This window comes from Hakea prostrata, chromosome 3 (genome assembly GCF_041222555.1).
Source record: "Hakea prostrata isolate BN-2017 chromosome 3, UWA_Hpros_2, whole genome shotgun sequence".
NCBI classification, from domain to species: domain Eukaryota; kingdom Viridiplantae; phylum Streptophyta; class Magnoliopsida; order Proteales; family Proteaceae; genus Hakea; species Hakea prostrata.
Window position 1 is genome coordinate 1,120,189 of NC_142602.1, and position 22,743 is coordinate 1,142,931.

The following is a 22,743-nucleotide window of genomic DNA, read 5'->3' on the forward strand; positions in this document are numbered from 1 at the left end:
AGCAATAAAGAATTGAAAACTTGAAGCCAGTCACAAATATCAAAGAAGCTTTGTTTCTTTGTCTCTTTCCTTGCTCCCTGGGATGTCATTGTGTTTGGCAGTTTCAATACTAAGAAGAAAGAAGGAAAAAACATGCTCTAATTTGGGGGAGTTCAGCAACCATCCTATATGGTTTTCGATTTGTGAATTGTTAATTGTGAGTTGGAAACTGGAAAGAAAGGAACCACTCATGTGAAACACAACTAATTTGACACACAAAACCTATGAATTCCTTTACATTTGCATGCAAATTAATGACCCACTAGTACTAGAAAAACAAATGGGTTGACAAATAACAACATGAAAGACGACACAAAGATTATAGAGTTTTCAAACAACAGAATGAAAATCACACTCGTTTACAGTTTATTTACCTAAAAAAAAAAAAAAGAGACGAAAACTCTGAATTTACCTGAAAACGACGATGAATCAAGAACCCTATATGGGGGATTTCGGGCAAAAAGATAGAAAAAAACAAACCTGAGGACTTCAAGTTGTGCTTTGTTATAGGGCAAGGGTTTCATTCTTGTACACCTTGAGATTCAGTTGCAGGTTAGAACTCTACCGCAAGCGATTGTAGGTTAAATAAAAATAAAAATAAAAATGGTAATAAATACCAAACAATTTAAAATTCTTAAAAATTCTCAGCGTTAGTTTTACCACATTGGCCGTTATAAAAATTTGTAAAACTTAAACTTAAGGGAGTTTAAGTTTTACAAATTGAACTAGTCTGATGAAAAGCCTGACAATTGCAAAAATCCTCCGCGCAGACATGTGATGTGAGTGGGAGGTACAGTCCTGAATAAACTCATTTTTCTGGGGGAAAAAAGGGAAAAAAGGGAAAAAGAAAAAGAAAAAGAAAAAGGTCCTTCTCTTCCCGTCTGGATATTAATAAATAAAGAATCCAACCCCTGGGTTCTGTCTTTCTTTTCCCGTCGATCTTGTCTTGGTTTTCCTTATCCGATGGCCTTACAGAATGGGATCTTTCTCAGTAAGCCTGTCTTTCCGGTGACGGAGGGTCATGTTATGGCGATCTCTTCACCACTATGTCTTTCCTGTACTTCCGACGAATTTCTAAGCTCTGGACGCAGAGGTAGGAGAAGGTCGTCATGGTCCCCCGTCGTTTGGGCTCTGGAGAAGAGCAGTGGCGGCTGCGGGAGCAGCAGCAACGCCGCCAAGAAGTCAGCAGTGCCCAATTCGAATTATGTGGTGCCTCTGGACAAGTCGTCGTGCATTATGCGCCCCCTTGCTGAGATCCTCAGAGACCTCAACAAAAGGGTTCCCGATATGATTATCAAACCCGATTCGAACTATATCCCATGGTAAGAACAATGTCGGCAAGCTTACCGCAACTTTGGGTTTTTGCCTTTTGGTTTGGTTACGAGAAAAGAAGGAACTAAGGGGAAACTAGTGTTACCAGAAAAGAAGGAACTAAGGGGAAACTAGTGTGACGCTTTAAATGAAAACAACCATAGTGGTAGTGTAACCGTAAGTTCAAACAACTACATGGGGTTTCTGTATATCTCTATTCAAATCAGTATTGCTTTGTGATTTGCTGGTAAGGTTGGACAAGAAATGATCTGGTATCGATATTTGCGGGATATTTATCTCAATGTGAGTTTGTCTTTAGATTCTCCATATCTACTAGTCTATTTGATCATGACTGTATATTGGATCAACACTACCTGTATCATGTTTTTCTTCCTCTAGCACATTCCTTCTCGTTTGGTTATAGAATATGGGTGATCTAACTGAATTCCTGTTACTTGCATATTTCTACAGGTACCATGCCAACCGAATGTTGAGCTTCTATGCTCCAGGTGGACCTTTTTTAGCTCTCGGGGGATCATTTTCTTTTTCCATGTTTTATTCTATCATGTTCCGACCTTTGAATTTAATTAGGAGAGGTTACCTGCCACCAAATAATCCTGGTCGTTGTCACACCTGTTTACTGGTTTTATTTGGGAGATTTCATTTTTTTTCTTCAAAATCGGACCTTCGCGTTCTCTTGTTTTGTGTTGTGTGTGTTTGTTCTTGTTGTTGTTGCCGCTGCTGTTGTGTGTGTTTGAGCGGTTACTTTATTATTTTTTTCCTGGGGGTTGGGGGGAAGGTGAAGTTTGGGGTTGGGGGGACACATTTATGTGGAGTAACCAGACTTATTATATGATTAAGGGCTCTCTGGTTTAGGCATGTGATTTTGCTTGATCTGGTGCCTCGTAAGTCTGTTCTAGTTTAAGTTCTGGTAGATGGATATTTTCCTTTTGCTTGAGGGTGACTTGATCATTATCCTTTCCTATGAATCAAATGGATACAATGCCCCGAATTCTTTTGGGAGTTACCTATCATTTGTGCAAGGAAATGCAGATTTGCTATGTGTGCAGCATTGTAACCATCTGTCTTAAGGAATGAGGTTTACCTACAGAAGCATGTGAACCATTTATGTGACTTTCCATGTTCTCTAGTATGTTTGGCTACTTAGATCTTTATGGGACAGTTAAATAGCCATCAGCTTAGGTTTATTATTATTAGCTTTGGTTGAGCAATTTTTCATTTTATTACTAATTATTTTTGGGTTTGGAGGATGTCTTCATACTTAAGAAACTTATAATTTTTTTCCCCTTTTGGGGTGTAAGTGATGAAACATGCTGGCATCATTCTTAGTTGATTTTTAATTTTCTAGGTTGGTGTGGAGAAATACGTGATGTAATATTTGCAGACAATGGAGGTGTGACTGTGGTATACCGTGTCACTGTTCATGGATCTGATGGAGAGGTGAGCTTTCTTTTTGTGCATTTACATTCTCACCCTCAAGGAATTTAGAATTGAAATGACCTGTCTGCTTGAGATAAACATTTGTTGAATGTGTTGTTCAGGCCAATTTCATAACAACAAGAGATGAGTACTTTTAAGATATGAGTTAGTGTCCCTAGTGTTGGAAAATGACCCTTTTATCACTCATTTATTTTGATGATTGAACGCATAAACAAATGCACTAACAATCTACTCATATGAAAGACAAGAAGCCTTTGACACACTCAACCATATACAGGCGAAACCATCCTAAAAGCACACAATAAACTGAACCTGTCCCAATGACACTCAAGGCCAAAAGAAGACATCAAGCCTAGAGAATTTACTCAAGATGCTTTCACACAAGAGGACATACTTCAAGAGCGTAAAGTTGGAGAAAATACAAGAAGTTTAGACCTTGCACTTAGCCTTAAACACATGGCATCTTGTAATTGCATAAAAATGTACTTACGCATTTTACATTTTGAAGATGTGCATGAAGCACTGTTGCGTCAGACCTTAGGACAATTGCCCATTTCATAAAAATAATTCAAGTACTCATTCCTCAAATTTCACAGTGTGGATCCTTTCCTTCCTGGACATGCCCTCCTAGCTGCATCAAGCATCATCTGGTATATGTCCTCTGCGATACACTAAGGGGATTTTGTTTTAGAACAAAAGTTTGCTGATGGCATCCCTTGGTTGATCTTGTCTAATACCACATTTAAGGGATGGTTTGTTGGTAGTAGTCTTGTTGCTTGAAGCCTTGAAGGTAGTGGGGTCTTGTTGAAGTACAGGATCTGGGAATGGCACTCTCGTGTGTGTTGGGTGACTTGGGTCCTCCCCATGTTTACACTTTCTCCTTGCACCTCTTGCTCAAATGCAGATGCGGCTGAGTAAGATCTACTTGCTTCTCTTGCATGTTCAAGAACTTCGTATTGCCTCGTATTATCAAAATGCGAAGACTACCTACTTGCAGCAAAAGTAGCTTTAGAGTTTCTCTTCTTTTCGTGTGATTCTAATACCTCCATACTTAGATATATAACATACAAACTTTGTTGTATAAACACAAGCATAGCATGCTTATTTTAACATGATTGTATATTTAATAAACATAACATAATAATCATTTAAAAGAAACTAATAAGTTCTATGATTAATTTTTTTTCGTAATCATATCAAATTAATTTATTAGATTTAAAATTAAAATTAAATAAAAATACTAACATTGATGGGGGAATATGTGACTCCATGAGGTTGTAGTCCTTCAAATGGAGTCCAACATCTATTACAACCATTTTGAAAACATTAATATTGAAAAATATTTTAATCATAGTTGTCAAGGCGAGTGTCGCTTTTTTTGAAGTCAATAGAGTGGTCGCTTAAGCGTTCGAGTGGGCGCTTTGGTTGCCCAGCCACCGCTTTAGCTTTATTTCCTTTTTTTCCCTTCCTGTTTTCTTTTTTGAGATTCTGAAATAATACTTCTATGGTAAACCCAATATCAGTATATCGCATCTTTGGTTACCAACAATACACCCAATATCACATCTCTGTGATTCTAAAATAGCATTTCTTCTCAAAGATTTTGATATTGGTTTTTTTTTTTTTTTTGTTACTTTTCCTGGTTATCAACTGGAAGTGAATGCATAATGCCTAAGTTATTTATTCAACTGATGTTTGAGTTACTTTTTGTCTCCGAGTAGGGTTGTTTAGTTGTTTTGATAATTTGGTTGTTAATCTTTGAAGTTTGATTTGTGACTTTGATGTTGTTATATTTGAAGTTAATGCCTATGTTACATTTTCCAATCTTATATACTGATTATACAAATGAACTTTTCATTAAGTTTGCAAAATGTTTCATACATAAATGCTAGGAATTTTATGTACTTTTGATATTCGGATCAAATATAAAAAAATAACAATAGAATGCTTTGACCCAATAGTCGTCACTTTATTGGCGCTTTATCGCTTTAGTGGGAAGCCCTCCATCGCTTTGGTTGCTTTGACAACCTTGATTTTAAGCCCTCCATCGCTTTGGTTGCTTTGACAACCTTGATTTTAATTTTAATTTTAATTAAAGAATATAGTTTGAATTCAGAAGAATTTTTTTTTTGTTTCCATGAAAGTGTAGATCAAACTAAGTTGTTCAACATATATTTAGTCCACGTTCAAACAAGTAGTATGGAACATAGTTTAAAACGAAAAAGAAGAAGTTTGGGCTGAAGTCTCACCTTGTTTCAGGATCGCTTGAATATTTGGTGTAGGTGGCTAGGTGCTCTAAACACATCATTGATGCAGGTTAGGCGGTCTTCCAACCAGGATTCGAGTAAAAATCTGGCAAAATAAGCAAAATTAGTATGGGAGAAGAAGACTGCAAGATCTATCGAGGTCGAATGAGTCATCGATCTTGACCGAGATAGTGTATATTTATAATTGTGGGTTGACTAAAATCTCGGTTGTACCAAGATCTCATCCAAGATAAAGTATTCTATGGGTTTTACATGAGAGCTCAAAATACTGAGATATCTTATGAGATCTCACAAGTGTTGAACCATGGCTGTTGGTCCTGCGATTCAGTTTATGTGTTCCCCTACAAAGTACATTGGGAAGCTGCATCTCGTATTTATGATACCTTCCAGGAGGTTTAGGAAAGGGGCTTATCTATTGTCCTCGTCATAATGTTGATAAATTGGTTTTTCGACAATCTACTACTGGATATTGCACGTTATAGATGGAATTCTCGTCACTTGGTGAAGGAATTAGTGGTCAACTGTTCCCCTGTCAAGTGCAAAAGCTGTGGTTCAAACTACTATTGAACTTTTTTCGGTATAGTCGTTTCTTCTTGAGTTTGGGTTGCCAGTTACTGAACCCATGAAGATGTTTTGTGATAATCAATCAGCGATCTACATTGCTAGTAAGCTTGTCTTCCATGAGCGCACTAAGCACATTGAGGTTGATTGTCATTTTCTTAGGGATTTTGTTCTCAAAAATAATGTTAGGGCTCCTTTTATACTTGCTACATAACAACTTGGTGATATCTTGATGTAAACTCAGATTTTGTGCCAAGGGTATTTCCATAAACCTAATGGCTGCCTAGGAATTCTAGCAAAGAGGAGGGATGATTTAGGGTGTTTAGGGTATTCTAAAGCTCTGAGAAACCCTGCTGTAACAGAAATTCAGCATCTGAACTTTACTAAAATTTAAAACTAGGGTTTGGAGGGAATTTCAGCTAGGGTAGGAAAGGGAAACTGTCTTGCTGTTCTGCAGTTTCAGAACTGGTTTTCTTGCTAATCTGCAACTTCAGAATTGGTGTTATTGATCTGGACTATATGCATGGTTGTCAAGGCAACCAAAGCTGTTGGGGCCTGCCTAGGCGATTAGGCGACAAAGCGGGCCTAGGCGGCAATAAGGCTACCAAAGCGGTTGGGTCAAATTTTCTCAATAAAACTACTTTTAAATTGATAATTTTCTATTTAAGCTAAACAAACATTTAAGAATCACATTCATCTCGCCCCACCCAAAAAAAAAAAAAAAGGGCATTCAAGAATTATAATTGTGAAAGATTATCCAAAAAGAACACAAACATAAGTCCATCTCATCAAGTATCATAAACTATGACTATGAACTATATCAAATTATAAGTATGAAAATGAAAGTTGTAGTTTTACACTTTTACATTTTTACTTACCTCTATGATAGTGTGATGCCAAGTAAGTGCCTTATCCATTTAGGGCGGTTACATGAGTCTGGAGATTTCAAATATCTAAAGATTTGAAACTATAGATTCAAATCTAGAGTTATAATTTATAAAATTGGGTTGGTGTGGAAGAAATCGAATTCACATAAAAATTATTTGATCGCGGTTTGTAAATGTGAAATGAAAGCTTTTTGAAACTCGGATTCACCCCTTACCCATCTCGTCCGTTTGTGTTAGGTGAATCTCGTCTGAATCTGATTTTACAACCAACGGGTATAATCGGATCGTCCGGTTGAATCTCGGATCTGTCGCCTTATGATCCATTGATTCTCGATTCCGAGATGACTAACTATTAAATTCGTATACGGTTTTGTAGAATAAAATTTGATTTAAAAAATAAGAAAAAATATTATTATGTACAAAATGTAAAAAATGCGACAATTTTTACGTCTAGGCGGCAATAAGACGCACAAGGTGACCAAGTGGTAGTGATTAAGTGAAAAAGCGGCTGAAAAATTGCATGTCAACAAAGCGGTGGGCTGGTGGAAAATAAACGGTTGAAAAACCGCCTTACCGCCTAGGTGGATGCTTTGAAAACCATGACTATAGGATATGACCAGAATTTTTCTAGAGAAGAAGAAGATAAGCATAATTTTCTCTAGTCCAAGGAAACTAGGCTGAATTGGGGAAATAACAATGGAACTAAAACCTAGGGCTAGGTGCGATCCTAGGTGAAGGGAAAAGAGGGCTAAATGGGTTGGGGAAGAGGGGTTAACAGGGGGTGAGGTCTGCTGCTATCACAGGGAAGAAAGGGGAGGGGAGGGGCATACGGATGCAAGGAGGATGGGTGGGGGCTTGCTGGAACAGAGGGGAAGGGAAAGAGAGAGGGTGCGATGGGGGTGGGGAGGTGGGGCTATGCAAGGTAGAGGAGGGTGGATAAGGGTTTGCGTGAGTGAGAGAAAGAGGGGAATGGGGCTGGGGGTGTTACTTGTAGGCAACTGTGAATGATTGTTTGCTGCTTGATGATTGCTGGTAGACTGCTGGAATGGAGAGAAGAAGAAGCTTGAACTTGAACAATTTCTACTCAACATAGTCCTTGATCGATACAGAAAAAATAGAAAACTAAAAACTGCAAAAGTAAAACCCACTTTCAAGTGCCATTGCCTTCACCGAATCTGCAATTCTCCCTTCTTATTCGAAAGTCTGAATAAAACCTCTCGCTCTATACCTTCTGCACAAACAATTGGATGCAAAAGAGATGGAAAATTGTTTCAGCATAAAAGAAGTTTGTGGTAAAAGAAAGAGAACAAATCAAAGCTTCATAAAAGCTCAAATACACGAAGCTTTATCGTAAAACCCAATAACGCTTCATGCATCCAATACAAAACCTGAATTTTGAGCCAAGCTGAGCAGCTTTCTGGTGGAAAGTAAACCTAGGATTCTATCTTTTGGGTTCTCCTCCAAATCGAAAAAAGAGAGAAGTGCAGACCTGAAATTGAAATGGAAGAACAAATTCACAATCGCATTGGATGGATTGGTCACTGGTGACGAGGGCAGTCGGCTAGGGTTTCCACAATCATAAAATCTCGTTTCTTAGCTGGTTAGGTTTTTGGGTTTTGTTTTGTGAATTCGATTGTCACTGGGGTTATCTTTTGTAAATTTTAAAACTTCTTTTTAACTGAATCCTATAATTACTATACTACCATTTCTGATAACCGTTAGCTTAGAACCTTACACATGTCAAGAAGTTGCAGACTGTGCGGACGATAACTGCACAGGCAGGAACAAAAATCCAAAGAATAATTCTGCAAACTGAATTCTAGTAAAACAGAATTATTTTCTTCAAATTTCAGACCTAAAACTTTCCTGACCAAACCCCAAAACCTTCCCTCACTTAACCGTATACTTCCCTATTCTATTCCCAAGGTTTGGAAGTCAAAACCCTTGAACTGCAGGTCATTCTGATTGCAATTTAGCTGCTGTCCCCTGAGATTTTATGCCCAAAAGGCAAGGTTTAATCCCAAAGTACTGCTGGTTCTATTTGAGAGGATCCTAAAGATTGGCCAAGACCCTAGGTTACATCACCGGGCTTCACATTGCAAGGTGAATCGATTGGATTGAACACTAGTCTATCTTGGTCAAACACAAGGTTTCACCATAAGAAGTGGGGATAGAAAAGCAACATTGATTTCAGTTCAGTGAGTGATCCACCTTCTTACATAAGTCCCTTTATATAACTATTCTAAAGACTTAAAACATTAAATATACCATCCTACCACTAGCTTACACCCACCTACAACCATTCCCATATTCTTGACAAAGGAAAGCTTCTTTTGAAAATGAGTTCGTTATTTTCAACTACAACCCTTTTTATTAACTTTGATGAACTTCTCAAGGACTAGACTTGAGCTTAGGTCTAGCCCATGAAGATCATAATATGTGGGTTGGCATTAACCCACCAAAATAGTCCTACTAGCCCATGAAAGCCATGTGATGTAACCCAGAGTCTGGGTTAGATCTTCTGAGACCCTCTTTAATGAAAACCAACAAATAATGGGCAGTCTAGGGGGGATATAGTCTGTGGGTTGATAGGGAGATGTTTTTGAGATCCTGGGAGCCTATGGGTGTCCTGTGGGAGGGTTTGGGTATGCTATGGGATCACAGAAATTTCTGATTAACCTATGTGGATATTTGGATAAACTAGAGTTTGTGGGAAAGGGATGGGATGCTCCAGTGTTGATGAAAAAAGGGAGGGAATATCCTAGGGCCTTGTGGGATGATCTTGGGTTGGCAAGATAAGAAATATATTTTTTTAACTTGGGTTTGGCAGTTTAACAAATTAAAGGTGAAGGAAGAACTTGAGGAGTTTAATGAAGGATCCAAATACAGATGGAATGGGGTTGGAAAAGTGTAAGGAAGCCCCACGGTTAGGTTGGAAAATTTAATTGGATCTTGAAGAATTCTTGGTATTGGAATTCTTCAGGATCCTTGACCCTTTCTTCCTCTTCTTCTTCCCCCCTCCTCTCTTTCTTCCTTTTTTTTTTTTTTTTTTTTTTTTTTTTTTTTGCTGTTTCAATTTTGCCACAAGAACCAGTAGAGAAAGAAAACAGAAAAGGGGTTGGGTTGTTATCGCAAGAAAGTGGGGAAAGGGTGGTTGGCTGCTGTTGCAAGAAAGAAGGAGGGGGGGGGGTGAAGGGGGTCTTTTCTTAGGATTCTGTTGTTCTCCTTTCTTGAAAATTATGCTTCCTCACTCTTGAACTTTCAGTTCAGATTCAAGAAGGAAGTGAATTGCAGAAATTCTGCAGTTGTTTCTTGGCTGCCGCACGCTAAAGAAAAGGAAAGAAGAGGGACAAAGAAGGGAGGAAAATTCTAGGGGTGTTGCAGGTTGGGGGAGGGGAATTAGGGCTGGAGGGGGCTGGGGATGTGCACTTACTTGATAGGGAAGAAGGTGGCTGCTGCTGTTGTTGAATGTCTTGATGATGATGAAGATGCTTGCTGAAGGTATCTAAGAATTACTCTTTTGCCCAGGCCACAAGGGTTTCCTCCCCCACAGCCCAAGCCTCTGATTTATTCAATAACTCCAACTTGTTTCATTCAATAATGAGAGGGCTATTTATAGCATTACAACCTAAAACATATTTGGACTCAACTTGGTCTCTAATTAACAAACTTGGATTCTAATTAATTAAATAGACTTGGACTCTAACTAGGGTCTAGGGGATCTACTTAGGGTTGGAATTCCCGTCACAACTCAATACCAATCAAAAGGAATCTCCTAACAATCTTGCAATATATATAGGTAGTTGTCCAAAAGGAATCTTTTTAGATTAGATTCCAATTGCGACTCTTAACTAGACTAGTGCTCTATCACAACTCAAAAGATAATAATTCAAATAAAAAAATAAACATAAATCCATGACCCTTGGACCAAGGAGGTCCCAACCAGACCCCTCTTGAGCCCTTAAAAGGTTGGGGAAATGACCAAAATGCCCCTGGGATATTCGACCAGCTTTAAGATGGGCCTTCTGGGTCTGGTTTTGGGGCCCAATTGTAAAAGGGGGGGGGGGCAACCCTGGTTACATCACCATGGGCTGATTTGGGTCATACCCTTGTGACCCATTGGACTTCTTTTTTCTAGCATATATCTTCAGTGCTGCCTCAGATATATTTACCTTTCTACCCCTTCACTTCTAGCTTGGTTGACTAGCGAGCCCAATCTAGTCTTAGTTTCTCTATTACCTTTGTTTCTGTTTTCTGTCTAGTAATTTTTAATTTCTATTGTCTATGCAGCTCAGTATGTTAGGGGGAGGGTTTCATACATCTCATGCTTACTAAAAATTCCAACTCAAGACAAGCTTCAAAATTCAAATTAACTTGACTAGGAAGGGAAGGAAACCTAGGTGCTTGACTTTTTGCCCACATCATCACTCAAAACTATTGGGATCCTTTATTTTTATTGGTTCAATACTATTGGGATATACAACCAGGGTTTTGCCTCATTAATGAAGTTCTTAGTGGAGAATGACCTAGACTCAAATGCCACGTGGGTGATTCAAACAATGCAGAAGAAGATTTAGTGTGATGACCCTAAGTAGAAACTATGGAGGTTGAATCATTGGAGAGCAAGTAGAGACCAATGCACTTTTTCATTGCTAATCATTGTCCATGTCCTCAAGTCCTTGAAGAAAAATGTGAAGGGAAGAAAGTTACTTTGTAATTCACATATTGAGTAATACTACTTAGGGATAAAAGGTTCATGTATACTGAAACAAGGGTAATAAGGAAGAATGCTGAATAGTACCATTCCTTGGAAAAGATGAGGAGCCATCACCAACACAAACATTTTCTTTACTTGAAGATGGAAAATATTGGGAAGAAGTGACATCAAGGACTAATCATATGATCAATTGTACTCAAGTCAATTATCCAAGGAAATGACACAAAATGACCACCAAAAGAGGTTCTTAAAGTGGTGAAGTGAGACTCAAAATGTAACCGGCATGGAGGTAGTTGTGACAACAGATAGTGAGAGCTCTAACTTGGTCATGAGATGACACAAAAGTGGTACATCATCGTAGGTTAGCATGGAGGTAGTAGGGACAACAGACAATGAGAGCTCTAACTTCATCGTCAGACGACACATAAGTGGTACATCATCGCAGGTTAAAGGTACACCAATGGCATCAAAAGTCATGGGGTGGTGAACAAGGATTGAAATCTCAGTTAGCCTCAAAACCAAGATGGTGTCGAAATTTCAATCATCTTAGTCGAATCTTGGGAAAATTAGTTAACCTTGATCCTCGATTTCAACCATGTTTTAATGGGTTTTTTTCTTACTCTTTTTTTAATCTAGTTTTATGGATACAACTTTTTTAAAGCATAAAGAACACAAAAGCACTAGTATACTAACAAATACAAGGACTTGTAAAATTGAACAAATTACATAAGTACTTTAAATATTTCATAAAAAATTACAAATACAATGTGGACCATTGTGAAGGAGCTGAAGAATATTTAAATTGTACATTCGAACTCTAATTTTACAGCTCAAAGTTTGTTGAATCCGTTGTTTACGATGGAGAAAGCAATCCCCACTTTTTCCTTTACATTGGTCCACGATAAATACAAAGACTTATAAAATTGAACAATTTGTATTGCACTTTAAATGTTTCATGCAAAATTACAAATACAATAGCCAAAAAGAAACTCCTAGCTGACATCTTCACTCAAATCTAAGTTGAGTTCCTCGATGGATCCATCCCTTCAGATGCATAGTACTTTCATTGCTTTGAATACTGGATAGAAGCATCGCATCTCTTGGTCTTGGAATACTTGCTTAGGTAGTTTGACACCGTCCTATAATTGGCATCATGAGCATAAGGTAGCAACCACAACTTGGGGAATGAAGTATAACCTGATGATGATTGTTGAACTGGCCCAACTGGGCGTGGTGGATATCCAAAGATGGAGTCCACAAATGATGTACTGATCCATCCCTATACCCATACGCATACTACTACTGGAATCAACAGATGACCCCCTATACCTACATTCAACAACTTCACCATATCCATATCCATAATCCCCATATGGTTAGCTCCATGCCACTTTCCTAGGATTGGGAATTGGTGAATAATGATGGTCTCTGGTATTCGAGTCCTGTACCTCTAGGTTCATTAGAACTCATGGATCCCATCAAGCCTACCAAGATGGCCATATCCATATGAAAAGGGAGACCCATACGACCTCTCATTCTCATGTCCATGGTTTTGTCTATGATGGTTGTAGGTATGTGCACCATGATCTCTATCCTATGTCACATGCATGAACTGAGACTCCCTTGTGAACCTTATCCTAGCCGGTACTTCCTCATATTGAGAATTCAATTCATAATTGGGTTCATCTGATCTTGACCACCAGCAACACCATCATCATCGTCATCGTCATCGTCATCATCCCCAGCACCAACACCACCACCACCATCATCATTTCCCTGGGCCTGGTAGGTGGCTCAGTGGCATCATCATCCCTATCTAACCACTGTAAGTCATCTTCAATATTCCATGCACAAGTGCAGAATGAATGGACAATGGGCTATGTAAGTGCTCTCCCCTCTGTGTTGAATAGGTCATCCACATCAACACCAATCTCCTCTGTAATATGCCTACTGGGTTGACTTCCCTCCTCATTCAATAGTGGCTCACCTATGTCTTGACCCACTTAAATAGGGGTTTCACTTCATCATCTTCCATGTCAAAGATGTCAGCCAACTTGTTCAGGACAGTATTACGTTCCATCCCTTATTTAATATGGTCGTCTCTCAGTGTCATATTGTAGTGCACAAAACAAGGTCTTCTTGCCGCTTGACACCTAATTGGTTCCAAGGATCGCAGCTTCAGTTTTGAGGCTGATTTTGACCTTGCCAAAAACCAAAATTTCTAGGTCTCGACCGTAGTACTTCTCAAGCAAGGATGCGACCTTAGGTTTCGAGGCTTATACGACCTCTATTTCATCTGATTTCTTGCCTCATACAACACAATAGAATGGTAGTTTGCCCCACAAAAAAACCACTAAAAAGTTATTATTTAAGTATACTAACAAATGACTAGTTCCAAGAAGTACAAAATGTATTTCATACATGCATAGAATCATTAGCATATATGAATTGTTTAGTAGAGTGATACTTATACAATAAGTCAACAGACTACAATGACCAACTAGCAACTACAATGCCCTAGATTTCAGTTCCATGTCGAGTGCTTGCCTGTGGAGCCAGTGAATCTATCCCATATCTATAGTGGTACTCCGAATATTGAATGATAGTTGGCTATGACATTTTGCCTAAGAAGTTATCCATGAATTGAGACACTGCATTTCTATAGGTGGAATCATCCCCAGAATGTAGATATCCCTTCGCATGAACTTTTTAGCGTTTCGACAAATTTCCCTCTAGTTTTGACAAATGAGTCATTGATTTAGGGTGATACAGAGGTTGAAATCACAAAATCCAGCCAAAAAAATGGTTTGGGGCCAAAACTCATAGGGCATAACTTGGCTGAAGCTGTGGACGCCTACAAGATTTTGCGGGTTTCGACTGTTTCATTTGAAACTTGGAGCTTTTTCGACTCTACCTAGGTCTTGTTCTTTTCAAAAGCCGAAATTTCGATGGTTTCGACCGTAGTTTGTACCATGATTGGTTTTACCTCTTAGAGTGAATGAGGTTGAAAGTACTCCAATTATGCCTCACACCCAGTGGCAAAACAAGTCCGTGAGAGCACTTTACGTGCACTTAAAAGTTGGGTGAGTCAGCCCCATATTACAACCACCACTCAGCTACAACATATAGAATTCAAGTAGTAAGGTTATACATAAGTCTAGGAGTAAAACTAAAAGAGATAATATCTAGGGATTTGGACAACCTGCACTAGTGGTTTCACAAGTCGATATTGCCACTAAGCAACTGAAACTCCCAATGGCACATCCCTAAAGGACTTCATCTAAAATAAAGAAGAAGTAGGTTAGTACAAAATTAAGTAATTAACCTAAGTCATTAACAATTAGTGTTCTCACAATCTCTCCTTTGCATTGATAATTGCTTGTTGATAAGGATCTGGTTCTATTGTCTCCACTACAATATGGACTGCATTTACCAAATCTTGCATCATCCCAAGTTGATGCTTCTAGTGGTATTTGGGATTTAGATAATATGCAAACAAGGAATAAAGGAAATAGTGGGAAACAGAACACAATAATAATAATAATCTAACAATCTATAAATACTGAGTATAAACTCAACAACCTTATGTAGAGGATGATGCAACTGCCTCTCCAATCTTTTGTGGATTATGTCAAGGAACTTCTTATTACCCTATGAGTAGACCGTTTGAACCTGCTGCTTCATCATATCAACTGCAACCCATATGTGTAGTAGAGTTTGGTTTCTTTGTTGATCTACCAACTTTAGAATGATCACCATAAGGTTAAGAACCCTTACCATTGTCCTCAAACTATCCCAAAAGCCTTCAATAGATAGTGGCTTGTGTTGCTCTTCCTTCTATGGCTGAAGAACCCTCTTAGTTAAACTACTCTTTGGAAGGAAACATGGTCATAAGGTCGGCCTTCCTGGTCCCGTAACTGTGTAATGCAATCCAGTTGGTTGCAAACCTTGTAATCTTTGGCCTAACCAAGTCACCACCACTCCTTGTTCTCATCATGTTCAATGCGAACCCATGGTTGTAGATGAAGGTACTAAGCTTTGTGCCTAGTCCACCACTCCTTTCATAATCCTCAGTTAACCCCTGTCCTTCAGCATCCAATTAATGCAATGTGCAACACAAGGAGTCTAGAAGAGCTTGTATTTAGGATTTTCGATCTTCTTCATCCCAACCTTGTTGAAGTTGGACCCACTATCAGTAACAATCTATACCACATGATCCACTGCAACCTCCTGCACCGCATCCTTCAGCAAATTGTAGATGTATTTTGCATCCTTCTTCTTAGATGCATCCACTTACTTGCGCAACACCGTTTCCAACACAGTTCAACATAAAGTTGATGATAGATTGTCTATTAGAACTAGTCCAACCATCACATATCACTGTCACCCCATAATGCCGCCATGTAAGCCTAAAACTATCAATGTATGTCTTCAAGTGTTCCTTATGTTGTGCAAGTAGATATTGTTGATCTCATATGGGGTCAGCCCTTGCACTCCTCCCACAGCTCCGCTAGTCTCATCAAACATTGCATTATAGTAGGCCTCTGACTGCATTTGCTAGAATGTTGTGGTAGAAAACCCATATGGCTTCACTTTCTCTTTCACATTGGTCCACATATGTTTAAGCTTCTTCTGCTTGTTTTTTTGGGCCTCTTAAATAACTCAAGATCTTTACGGAGAAACTGAATATTTGGATTAGTGGGTGCTGCAGATGAAGTTCAGGATTGTGGGGGCTGTGGGGCTAGGACGGTATTTGGCTCCTCCTTATAGGCTGGGATCCGCCTCCCTAAAACTCTAGCTCTTTAGAGAACCTTGCTTCCTGGGCCCTATGCTGCCTCCTCACCTTATCGAGCCTTTGCTGCTCTATGCTCATCATCATGGCTCTTCGCATCTAAGCTACATCCCCCGACTTTAAAAGCCTATACTTTCCTGGCTTCTCCATATCGAAGTTTTGCTCGCCTAGATCTGGAAGGTCCTCTAGGAAAACATCCTTAAACTCCTCTTGTTGCATCCTCTTTTCCCTTCCTCTTTTCTTTTCCACCCCGCAAATGTTGGGCCATTGTCGTTATAATCTCTAAAAGAACCTTGGGGCACTTAGTGACATTCATATCCCCTCCAACTAGACGCCACTTTAATCTAGTGGCCCCACCTCTCTAATCTCTTTCTTACAGTAATTACACTGACTTCTTCTTATCTGTGCTTAGTGGCCTCCCGTGCAACCAAGCGATGTCTCCCATCTTTCAAATAATAGCAACCGAAATGCTTGATACAAGAAATACACAGTATCTTCAAAATCATTGCATAAGCTCTAACGATAAGCCTTAAACAAAAATAAAGCATATGCTAAATTACTCCTAAAGTTTGGAAACTTTTTGTCTTTTGACTAAATTTAATTAAATAACATAATCATCATCATATGAAACCTTTCCAACAATTACATGCATACATGTCCTATGATCTCCCCCTGTTGTTCTCTTCTGCTTCTCTCCTTTACATTGATCCTCCTCGGTTTGTTGCTCCTTGCCCTCTTTAACCGGTGGTAGAGACTCTTAGTCCCCTGTTTGCTTAAATCTCTCAACTTCCCTCTCTCTCTCTCCTCCTTAACCATGGGCTCCGTCCAACCTTCTTTCCTTAGCGTTTACAATTGACAATTTTTTTGTTCCTCAAGTACCCCCTTTCGAGGGTAGTTCCAACTCCACCCCTCTCCAACTTTCTCATCTCTCTATTGGACCCTCAAGTCACCCTCTCGGCACATCCCCTCTCGCTCTCCTTGCTCTTCTATTCCTTAGGCCAAATGCCCCTTAGTTGGCTCTTATTGGATCCTTCAGCCTTGGCGCCTTCTAGTTCCCCTATCCTTGGCCTAAGCCATTCTTCTACACATCTCCCTCCCTCCCTTTTGCCTGACCTTTGTTTGGACATTGCTCCATGCACTTCCGAGCTTGAGGATCTTCCTCTTCCGAGACTCCCTTCCACCCCCCCTTCAAGACTATAGGCGTGGCAACTGGTCTACTAGGGGTTGTCACAATCTTATGAGGGATATAGTCGTGGAGCTCCACTCTTCAGAGAAGAAGAAAAATCGAAAACGCTAGTTACATTCTTGGTTTTTGTCTTGGTCTTTTGGCCTCGTGTTCTCTTTGTTCTTGCTTTATTACTTGTGTTGCTTTGCTTTGGGCCTTTTCGCGTGGTTGGGCTTGGCCCTTGTTCCTTGTATCTCCCCCCCCCCTCTTTCCCCTTTTGGTTAATGAAGTTTTTTATTCATCCACAAAAAAAAAAATAATAAAATCTCCTAGTTTTAAGTGTAAAATAGAAAATGATTAGTATTTTTTTAATTTTTAATTAATTTCAGGATATACTAATACTTTTAAATAATTAAAATAAATAATCATCAACCAATAGCCGGGCTAGCCCGAGCAGCATACTAGCGCCTCCCTTAGAGTGAAGTTGACCTACACAGGGAAAATGAGACAAGCGTTATAGGAAAAATTAAATTCGACACTGTCACAAAGTAGATCAAGTATACATGCTAATTTTTTTCAAAACACATAATTGGGAAAGCATTTTTCTAAAATCAGAAACAAAAGAAAAAATAGTAGCATTCATATAACAGCACACAATCATAGATTGACCTCCTAGACTAGACATCTATTAATCTCAAATCAATCCAACATTATTTAAGCCATCAATGAAGAAAATATCAAAAATTTGGGAGTTTTGAACAAACCCTTGCTTTGAATCTTCAAAAATCTCCAAAGGGAAAGCAATGGAGGCGTAGTTGTCAAAGCGTCAAGGCGACCAAAGCGATCGGGGTTCAAGCAACAAGGCGACAAAGCGGCTCATAGGCGGCAATAAGGCGACCAAAGCGGTTGGGTCAAAAGTTTTCTATATAACTACTTTTCAATACAACTACTTTCTATAATAAGCTAAACAAATATTCAATAGTCACATTCATCCCAAAGAAACAAGCATTCAAGAATCATAATTATGAAAAATTATTCAAAAAAAGAACACAAACATAAGTTCATCTCATCAAACCATGATTGTCAAAGCGTTTGCCTAGGCATTTACTGATTCATTGATTCTTGATGTTGAGTATGGCTTATGCTTCACATTCTATTGCCAAAGGGCACGGTTCCCGCTCACGGAGCAAAAAAATAGGTTCTATGTCACTTTGGGCCTTTGAGTTCCTTTGCAGATTGGGCGTCAATTAAGCGGTTCAAAACAAAGCGGTTGAAAAACCGCTTTGCCGCTTAGGCGGACGCTTTGACAACTATAAATGGAGGTGATGGCGGTCGAAATATCGCCGGTGGTCGGGCTTAAGTTCTCCAAAATTTTGCAGAACTCTAAAGAAATCTGGGAACTTACAACCTGTTTCAATCTGGTTGAAACCGAGGAAAATAATTTTGCTGTGTTAATTTCGTGTTGGTTCATGGTGATGAGGATGGCACTGTTTTAGTTAAACATGATCACACCCATGAGTTCTGTTAGATCACCTATGAAGTTTCTAGCAAAATTCTTTGTTATGATGGCTCTTTCCCATGATATTAACCTGACCATGTAGAACCACCACAAGATGAGGAACCAGTACTAGTGTATAAGGTTAAGGTTAATCATTACTGTGTTACAGTGAAGCATGGCAGTTCAACTGCTATCTTCATGTTAAACCCATGGAGTAGGCTTGTAATGAGTGATGAGAAGGCATTACAATGAAGAATATGCGTCTGAATCTGAGAAAGAAACTCCATGTTTAGGTCTGTAAGGAAACCGTATTCTCTCTTCTCATTCTTGAAAGCTGTAGCATCAGTAGAACATGCAACATGAAATCATCAGAAAAATCCAGCTGTTGTCACATACCTTGCGACTCAGAGAGTACTGAGTTATGCTTCATCTCATGAATTTTCCTCTATGCATAAACATGTGCTTCATTCCCTACCTGGGAAAGGTGTCCTTGGCTGCCTTCCATGTCTTGGCAGTAGCATTCATCAACAGATAACCCCTTGCAATGTTAGTGTTTGCCAAATTCAGCAAGAAACCATAAGGGAGTCACCAGAACTCCATTTCTTTAGCAGTGTTTTACTATACAAAATTTATGAAATGTTTAGGTTTCACAAAAACCCTAGTATTAGAAAGATAAAATTGCACCTATTGTTGAAATCCAACAATAGTATATAATAGAATATGCTGTCAAGCTCCGGTCAAGACCACAAGTATCATTTGTGTGTGTGTGTGTTTTTAGTGAATGGTTCATGCGTTGTGTTTAAGTAAGCTATATACAAACAATCAGACCAAATGAACAACATTTTGGCTGACTTCCGTATTTTGGCAGTAGCATTCATCAACAGATAACCCCTTTGCAATGTTAAGGTTCGTCAAATTAAGCAAGGAACCACTAGGGAGTTACCATAACTCCATTTCTTTAGCAATGTTTTATCATGGAACAAAATTCAATCCAAACCCTTGAAATTTCTCATTTCCAGGAGCTCGAAACGAAACCATGAGGGAACGAAAAATAGTCCCAAGTTACGATTGAAAACTGGAAATTTTTGACAAAAACCACACACTTCGTTCGACCCTGCTGAACCAGCCGGTTCATGAGAAAAAATTCAAGGAATTGACCTTGTGAAAATGGGAAATTTCGTGGAAACCTGAGATTTTTTTCCTGCAAGTTTTGTGATTTTCCCAAATTTTCGATTTTTTTTTCTTTCTTTATGTTTCCTAAAATACCAGGACCAATACTTCCTTATCCAAATTGTGTATTTCCTTAGACTGTTTATCTTATGCATGTTGATGACTAGACTTATAAAGCTGTAGTTGTCGATCAACTCGACAACCATAGGCATAACTTGTCATGGGATGTCTATGTTCATTGGTTGAAGGAGAGGATGTTACAGCCTACAGGCACAGTACCACTCGGCTCATGGGATAGATCCACCAAGGCACTCCTCTTAGCACTCAGTTGTACTTCCCTTTTATTGTCAGTTATTTTGTATTTGATGTTTTGAACTTGGAAGTTATATATTGAATGTTATGTACTTGAGTTGTTAAATTATAGTGTATTTGTCGGAAAACTCTACATGGATGTTATGTACTTTGATTGACATATCTACATTGACATTTTTAGCAAAATGAATGTGTTAAATGTGTTATTTAAGTCTAATTAGCTTATATGCAGAGTCCCACGCCAACATACCCCCTAAAACCTATCGAAACTTAATGTCCATGAAATTTCCCAAGTTTCCAACAAATTTCCTATTTTCAAAAGGTCAAAACTTGAGTTTCCCCCAAGTATTTTTCCATGGTTTTACTATACGAAATTTATGAAATTTTCATGTTTCACAAAAACCCTAGTATTAGAAAGATAAATTTGCACCTGTTGTTGAAAATGCAACAATAGTATATAATAAATTTGCACCTATTGTTGAAAATCCAACAATAGTATATAATAGTATACGCTGTCAAGCTTGGGTCAAAACCTCAAGTATCATTTTGTGTGTGTGTGTGTGTTGTAGTGAATGGTTTGTGCATTGTGTTTAAGTTATATAAACAATCAGATCAAATGAACAACATTTTGGTCTTGATATCAGCACCTCAAGTTGGCTGGGAGTTCATACTGTGTTTCAGTACAGAGATCTTCATCATTGGCTCCTGTCCAGTTTGATGGAGCTAACAGAGAATGAAGGGAAATCACCTTTGAGTTCCACAACTTCCTCCATTCAAATAGTTGGTCTAGTGGAAAATTTGTTTTTGCCATGACAGCTGATCTCAAGGATTTCACGAGCTAATCTTTATAAATAATTGCAAACAACAATTGACACAGATGCATCAATCACCATGTCTGGTTTGATCATGGAGAAGCAACTAGGGACAAACCTCAGTGAGTAAAACCCATAAAGGGTTGACAAGAATCACAGCCCTAAAAAAAGAAGTGTTGCGAGAAAGAAGGATAAAGAGAAAATTTTGGGGATAAGTGACGAGAGTGCCCCCAGGTCAAGAATATGGAAACCCTAATGATAAATTTTACCAATAATCCCTTGTACCTTCAATTATAGTAACTATTGATGTTTTGCTTTTGTGATTGTCTTATTGTGATTAAATTTGATGTGGTGTAATCCTTGCAGAGGAAGCACCACTGTGAGAATGGCTGTATGATCTATTTTACTGATTGTCCTGATAAAAATAGAAGACCTAATAAAATTCAACTATGAAGGGTGCAGAATTCTTCCCCCCACCCAAAAGCAAAAAAGCCAGAAACATATATAAAATGAAACGATAATGAGGTGATTGATCAAATCAGAAGATGATTAATTTGTTATTTATTTTGACTATTTTGTAAAATGAGGATGCTCTAAGATGGATGAGTGGCAAAACTAAGAATAATAGGATAAGGAATGATCATATTAGAGTTGGTATTGGAGTTGCTCCCATAAGTGATAAGTTCCGAGAAAGTCGTTTAAGGTGGCACGGCCACATTCAACGAAGGCCTTTAAATGGGAGAAGTGATAATCTAAATTGAAGGAACTTGGAGAGCTAGACTTAAGATAACCTTAAGAAAAGTAGTGAGAAAAGATATGCATAACTTAGGCCTTGTATTTAGCATGGCCTCAACCAGAACTGATTAGAAGGCAAGAATCCATGTAGCCAACCCCATTTAGTTGGGAAAATGCTTATTATTGTTGTTGTTGTTGTTGTTGTTTGTTTGTTTGTTTGTTATTTTGACTGTTTTGTGTGAATTTTGATACAGGCACATCGTGAATCAACTGGGACAGTATCCTCCAGCGATGGCAGCATTGAAGATCCAGTTGCTGCAGCAGAGGAGATAGCTTTCTGTAGAGCTTGTGCTCGGTTTGGTCTTGGACTACACTTGTATCATGAAGATGAGATATGATTGAAAATAGTACAGTTCTGGATCATAATGAGTTCGTCATAAGTGTTTTCACAGGAACATATTCTTGGTTCTCCGTGTTGTTTTGTTATGAGTACTGATCGAAAGTGCTTTCCAGTTTATGTGTATATGGGACATTTGAGGGGCTGAGGGATGGCTATCCAGAAGTCTCCGTTGAAGCTTGTTAGGAAGAAATATAGAAGTTTCTTTGTATGTTAAGCTTCTAGCAGAAGGCATTGGTTTATTATTGTGTGAAGTTCCATCCTGCAGTCCAAGCATGTTGTTCCATTTCAACTTTGTATGCCTTTCTGTTCGGCAGAAACTGAATATGCTCATTCCTTTGTCACTCTTTATAGGCTTACCATAAAAAATGTAAATGTAGAAGGGAATGAGTATCTTTTAGCTGTTGTTTTCAATCTTGCCAGACTGGAGCACTCCACACCGAATTGGGTTCAAGATTGTGCTTTCCTCAAACTCCATCACATGTTCAAAAAGGGGTGTATTTCTATTCAATGATGAAGTGGATCATGAGTGGGTGGGAAGTGGGTCTTCCTAAACATGTGGAAGGATGTTAAGGGAGCTACTCCCGCACTTGGGGGGTGGATTCTTCTGCACATCCTC

At 38.8% G+C, this 22,743-nt stretch overlaps 1 protein-coding gene across 2 annotated transcripts; it reads left to right on the forward strand.

Annotated features, from left to right (window-relative positions):
- The first annotated feature begins 853 nt into the window (after nt 1–853).
- On the forward strand, nt 854–22,365 carry RAD52-2 (cobalt ion-binding protein). Of its 2 annotated transcripts, XM_089147815.1 has the most exons (5): nt 854–1,361; nt 1,822–1,859; nt 2,720–2,811; nt 20,036–20,176; nt 21,982–22,365. In XM_089147815.1, exons 1-5 carry the CDS (start codon nt 1,003–1,005, stop codon nt 22,123–22,125), a joined length of 774 nt encoding a protein of 257 aa, XP_089003941.1. In that variant the 5' UTR covers nt 854–1,002; the 3' UTR covers nt 22,126–22,365. The 2 variants fall into 2 exon arrangements, with proteins under 2 accessions (XP_089003941.1, XP_089003942.1); XM_089147816.1 differs by lacking the exon at nt 20,036–20,176 and having other exon boundaries at nt 866–1,361.
- The last annotated feature ends 378 nt before the right edge of the window (nt 22,366–22,743 follow it).